A 6,494-nucleotide genomic window follows, 5' to 3' on the forward strand; every position below is an offset into this window, starting at 1 on the left:
CGATTCAAAAAGCATTTAGATTTTTGAGCAGTGGAATGTGGCTAGCCGTGGAATGTCTTTTTTAACTTGACCACTTGCAAACCTTTTTGAATAGAAAGAGATTGACTACTTGAAAACTATTTCAGGCTAGCGTATATGCTTATGTTATGCTTAGGAAATCTGCAAATCTGAGCCTTCATATGCTTATCAATTGTAAAAGGGGTTACGCACGATACGAAAATCTCGTGTTCGCAAGCGAAAGGTTTTTTACACTACATACCTTAGGATTGCTAAACTTCCTTATTCCCAGCGAAACTTTCCGATTGCTAGTGTACAACGGAAAAGGACCAAAATGCCACAAAAGTAGATTTAACACCGATTTTTGCCGGAGACGCCTAGAAGCGAAAAGATCCCGGAGATGGGGCAGGTATGTTTTCCCGGGAATGAGAAAGTTAGCCATTTTATGATACAATTGAGGATTGTGCAAGGGCCGAAGGCCTGCAGTGCAATCCAGATTTTATAAGATAAAATCGAAGCCAAAGATAAATACTGGAATATCCGCCATGACTCGCAAGAAATAAAATGAAATAACTCAAACCCTAAATACGATAAACAAAGAATGCCTTTAAACCATAATACTTAAACAGCTTCGACTCTATCTTTGAATTTAAACTAAAACTATAGGCTTTTCGAGCAAACAGTATACAAGAAAATAACAGACGACAGTAATAAAGTTCGGTTGAACTGTAGCGATATATTTTGAGTAATAAGCTAGGATGAAAAAATTTTAACAAAGTAATGGGAATCTTTAACTAAATCCATTGTATGTACCACGATTGGTGTAACCTGAAAGTAGATAACGAGAAGACAAATGTAACAGATATGTTGTACGTAAGGGTGGGATGGGTGGGATGGGTGGGCAGTATTTATCTTTGGCTTCGATTTTATCTTATAAAATCTGGATTGCACTGCAGGCCTTCGGCCCTTGCACAATCCTCAATTTTATGACGATAAAATCTCCGCCAGATAAATACTGGAATATCCGCCATGACTGGCAAGAAATAAAAGTCATAACTCAAACCCACTCATCCTCTCTTCAAAGCCTCTCATGTTAAAAATAAAATTTTTTCCTGGAATCCATCCTTAGCACGGCCTTCAATAGGCTTCGAATAAAATTTTTGAAAGGTAGACACCCTGGTCCAGTTACCCCGTTCCAAAATTTCCTTGGTAGAAATTCCCAAACTTAATGCCTTAGAAGTAGTAGCGGCTCTAGTGGAATGTCCCTTAAACTTTGAAACATCCACCCCAGACAGTTTAAGTATATCTACTATCCAACGGGAAATTGTTGATGTCGAAACAGGATCATGAGGAGACTTGTAACTAACCATCATCTGGCCATCGCCCTTGCCCCAACTTTCCCTCTTAGAAAAATATAAGTCAAGAAAGCTATGTACACATAGATCCGAATCATATGGGAACCTTTTGAACTCAACTGCTGGCTTCATCTTTCCCGGTTTAGCGGTTTTCGTAACGTCCCCAAATCGAAAGACAAACTTTTCATCCATTCTGAGCATATAATCCTTGTTCAGGTATTTGATCTCATGGGCCCTGGATGCTGACGTCAATGCTAAAAGCATTGTCAGCTTCAAAGTGAGCATCTTGTCATCAAGATTCTTACCTAAAGACTTTAAGTACCTAACTACAGTCTCAACATCCCATACAAAAGAAAATCTAGGTTTGGGACACCTCTCATTAAAAACACCTGATAGAAGACTGGTAACTTTTGGGTGACTTCCCACCTTGACCCCATCTACAGGATCATGAAGCGCAGAGATGGCAGATCTATAACCAGCAATAGTACTGTGCTGAAGACCTTGTTGAAACAACTCTGCTAAGAAGTTTAGAACATGAGTCACAGAGCATCGAACTGGATCAACTTGTTTTTTAGAACACCAGCTAGCCCACTTTGACCAGGAGGACTGGTAACGAGATCGTGTACCTTTTCGGCGGGAGAACCTGATAAGATTGGAAGCCCCATCTGAAAGTTCAATGTCCGAGTTTTGTCCCCTGAAACCAACCACGCTGCCAGTCTGAGATTGCTGTTGGCCAACAAGGGATGAACCTCCCCTTTTGGGTTCCTTAACAAGTTCCTTTTCAATGGAAGAATTACAGGATTCCTTATGGCTAATTGAAGGAGTTTTGGGTACCAGGGTTGTCCCTGCCACACCGGTGCGATAACTAAGACTGTCGCTTGCTCCATGTCTATCTTCTTCAAAACCCTTCCCATTAGAGAAAAAGGGGGGAATGCATACCCTTTGAGATTCGTCCATTGGGTCTGGAAGGCATCTCTTCCCACACTGTATGGATCCAGCTTCCAAGCAAAATATCTTGGAAGTTGATGTGACACTCTCGATGCAAAAAGATCTATATCTGGTGACCCCAGGACCGAACATATCTGGAGGAATGTGTTTGGACAAAGCATCCACTCGCTTGAGTCGTTTACATGTCTCGACTCGTAATCTGCTATCACATTTAGCACTCCCGGGAGATACTCGACTGTAATCGTGATCCCTTTGGGCAAAAGAATATCCCAGATCTCCTTGCTCAGGCGACAGAGCTCGGCATTTTTGGTACCCCCCATCTTGGCTATATAGGATAGTGCTGTCATGTTGTCCATTTGGAGATGGAGCAACCGGGTACAAGGAAACATTTTTAGAAAGGTTCGAATTGCTAGTAGTGCAGCTTTTAATTCTAATATGTTTATATGAATTCCCCTCTCCACAAGAGACCAAGGTCCCCCTGTCCTCTGACCCTGACACACTGCGCCCCATCCCTTCTTCGAGGCATCCGAGGCGATAACCAGGTCGGGATAAGATGATCTCAGGGTTTTTCCATTGCTTAGGTGTAAATTCTCCACCCACCATGAAAGTTCCTCTTTCATCTCTTTCGAAACAGCCACTTCGGCCTCGAAATTGTTGTTCACTACCCATGCTCTTATTTGGGCTTGCTGGAGAATCCTGAGATGGAGTGGTGCAGGGAGAACTGCTACTGCTGAAGATGACAACTTCCCTATTATCTTTGCTAAGGTTCGAAGGGTAACTTTCTCCTTCCCCATTATAGATTGACATTGGGAAATTATTGCAGACTTTTTCTTTTCTGGCAAGAATAGCATCATTTTCTCGGAATCTATAACTACCCCCAGGAATTCCATTACCCTTGAAGGAATGAGAACAGACTTCTTCAGATTGATTGTAAACCCAAGACACTGAAGTACATATAGAAGGGTATCCTTTGCCATGTCTATCTCCGACTGGGATTGTCCCATTATCAAAATATCGTCCAGATAAATGATCAAGCGAATGTTCAGTCTCCTCAATAGGGCCATTGGAGCTTTTAGAAGCTTTGAAAATACCCGAGGAGCAGGGGCCAACCCGAAGCACAGGCATAGGAACTGATAGAGTTTTCCCTTCCAGTGAAACCTTACAAATTTTTGAGACTCCTTTGCCAGAGGAATTGAGTAATACGCATCTTTCAAGTCCACCTTGACCATTAAGTCGTTTGGCTGGAGAAGATCCTTCAGAAGGTCCAGAGATTCCATCTTGAAGTGTTGGTAGGGTATGTATTGGTTTAGCCTTTTCAAATTGATCACAGGTCGATACCCTGCATCCTTTTTCTCCACTATGAATATGGAACTCACAAACTGACCCCTTACTGGATGGACCTCCTGGATTGCCCCCTTTTGAAGCATCTCCTTCACTTCGTTCTCCACTAGAATCACCTCCCCTGGTTTCAATGGACACATAGGGGGTATTGCCTTTTGAACAGGTTCCTCCACGAAAGGGATCCTGAAACCCTTTACCAGCCCCAGTACCTGGGGATCCTGAGTCAAAACTTCCCAGTTTGGCAGAAAGTGTTGCACTTTCCCCACAGGACTTATGTGATGTTGTGGTGTTACTGGGAACATCCCTTTGACCGCTGGATGACAGAACCTGAGGTTCTCTACCCGAATAAAATTTGAAAGAGAATAAATGTCTCTTACCTCCCCTATACTGGGGCTGTTGTTGATTTTGCCAGGTTGATGACTGCCCTCGACCGCGACCTGAACTGCCCTGAAGCCGAGGGCCCCCACGAAAGGGCCATCTTTTACCAAAGTTGCGAAAACCTGTTCCTCTCGACATGTGACTTGCACGACCCCTGGGATATCCACCACCACGACCCCGTCTTGTGCCAGATGGTGCAGGTTTTGCATTCTCATTCTTTAATGCAGTAAATGCAGATTTCGCCTTACCACGTACTGAAATGTCTTTAGCTAATGTCTCATCAAATGATGGACCAAACAAAGAGGAGTTTCCAGGGTTGTCCAATGTCTCTGACTGAGTTTTTAAAATCTCTTTGACAGCAGGTTGGCTGCTAATCAACTTAGACAACAGAGCTAGGCGTCTCTGATACGATATGTTATTGAATGTCTGGGCCAAAAGAATGATACCTTTGTCAAACAGCCTACAGGGCTCCTCATAATCATCTTCCTCGCCTGCTTCCAGCGCTTCACGTCTTGCGTGTTCAAGATTGGACCACACATAGCAAATCGGGCCAAAAACTGTCATAAGGTTGTCTTGAACAGTCTTTAATGTTTTATCAATATGGAGTGCATCAAATTTCCCATTCTCCTGTAAAATTTCCTTAATATGAGTATCCAAGATTGGTACTGTCTTCATATTTATTGGAGGGGGGTACTCATCCAGTACTCTCTCCTTAAGCTCCTTCTGATTAAGATGTTTAGACAAGTATTTGTTCACGTACACTGCCTGGTCCTCTGCCAGCTCCCAAGCCTTAGCATTTTCTTCGATTAACTCAAACCTTTGGAGTTTCTTCTCCGGTTCAACATCTGAATTCTCAGCTTTTCTTTTAGGGGGGGCATCACCATTCTCTTCTTGAATTGGAGATGAGGCTTCAGTGACATCAACTTGTTGTCTACGAAATAGACGTGAAAACATAATGAGAATCTCCAATCATTAACTGATTGTAAGATTACAACTTGAAATAACCCAACCACTGAATGATTGAAGTAAATAACTACTTGGATAACGATTCTTACAATCACGGGATGATTGTTGAATACGAATTTGAAGAGCTGTATAAAGAAGGGGGCGTACGGGGGTCGCAGACACCGAAATACCGACGCATATTTCTTGGATTACCGTCAACACCGACAGCAAAATTTGGTAAAATCCTTATTTTTGTCACCGCATGGCATGTTTGACACCGAAATACCGTCACTTTTTTCTTCAAACACCGAAACACCGACGGAAAAAAGGGTTAATACCGTCACACCGTCAAACCCGTACGCCCCCCCCTATAAACTGACTTCCCAATTGCGTAACAATGGAAAAGTATTTCCAATATAAGTCATTAATCCCCCTCAAGTAATGAGGGAAGCGATTAATATCAAGTTTCTTTATGAAAATAAGTGATTGATAGGGTAATAAAGGATTAAAACCACAAAGTATCACTTACGTTTCTACGGAAGACATGTTGTTTGTTTGCGAGATAAAGCGAATAGAGGATGAGTGGGTTTGAGTTATGACTTTTATTTCTTGCCAGTCATGGCGGATATTCCAGTATTTATCTGGCGGAGATTTTATCGTCATAAAATCAAAATGTAAACAATGATTGAAATTTCCCTATCGTAAATCCTGATGAAAATGAAAATTTGAGTAATCCTAATAAATAATTTTTTTGGTGTTTATCATTCTATACAATTTGATAAAAACATTAAAATTTACTGATTTTTCTACAGTCATCAGTGATCAACTTTGGACTGAATCTTTTGATCAAGTAAATATTTTTCAAAAATATTTTCTTAGTAATGATCTTCTAACATCGAAAAAAGAAAAAAAGGNGGAAATGTGGAAATTACACGTGTCATCTGGATAAATGATATTGCAATTGTGTTCCAATAAAAATGAAAATGACTGATGAAATGAAAAAGAAAACAAGGAAAATAGCACGAGAGAAGATTGTTGTGATCATCCAATCTAGACCACTGGAGACCTAGTAATGAGCATGGAGTGGCAGATCAGGGTTCTGAAACATCGTTATCTACAATGCCCTTATTCTAAATTTCTTATGTTCCGCATCCAAAAATCGAAAAGTATGACCGCGCGGACAAATTCCTTTGCCACAGCATTTTTTGAAAATTCTTTTAAAAGGGCCATTCGCGAAGTTTATAGACGGAAAAAAACATCTGTAAAACTGGGAATAAAAATTAACATTTATACACCCCCGTCTCCTTAAAGTAAAATGTAAGATTTATACACCCCTGTCTCGGTGAAGTTTTGAAATCCGACCGAAGCATCTCCGAGCCTGTCAAAATTTTACCCGATGAAAGTTCCCATTTCTCAATGCTCTTTTTTCTACTTGGCCTTCATATCCCTATTCATCAAAGGAAATTTAAGGTAGTTAAAAGGAAACCGTACCGAAATTCTCACGTCCTTTTTAAGTAAAAAATTACATCG

At 41.2% G+C, this 6,494-nt stretch overlaps 1 protein-coding gene across 1 annotated transcript; it reads right to left on the bottom strand.

The window, feature by feature from the left end:
• Window positions 1-713: 713 nt before the first annotated feature.
• Window positions 714-5,587, bottom strand: LOC136802727 (uncharacterized). The gene is made up of 3 exons (XM_067059473.1): window positions 5,494-5,587; window positions 4,019-4,950; window positions 714-825 (listed from the first exon to the last, which is right to left on the bottom strand). The coding sequence occupies exons 1-3, from the start codon at window positions 5,508-5,510 to the stop codon at window positions 788-790; spliced, it is 987 nt and encodes a 328-aa protein (XP_066915574.1). The 5' UTR covers window positions 5,511-5,587; the 3' UTR covers window positions 714-787.
• Window positions 5,588-6,494: the final 907 nt, after the last annotated feature.

This window comes from Clytia hemisphaerica, unplaced genomic scaffold (assembly GCF_902728285.1).
Source record: "Clytia hemisphaerica strain Z4C2 unplaced genomic scaffold, Clytia hemisphaerica genome assembly, whole genome shotgun sequence".
Classification (NCBI taxonomy): domain Eukaryota; kingdom Metazoa; phylum Cnidaria; class Hydrozoa; order Leptothecata; family Clytiidae; genus Clytia; species Clytia hemisphaerica.

Coding starts and splice junctions, on each gene's coding strand:
- LOC136802727 (XM_067059473.1), bottom strand. Junction 826..4,018: donor ACAGCCCCAGTATAGGGGAG/GTAAGAGACATT, acceptor ATCTACTTTCAG/GTTACACCAATCGTGGTACA.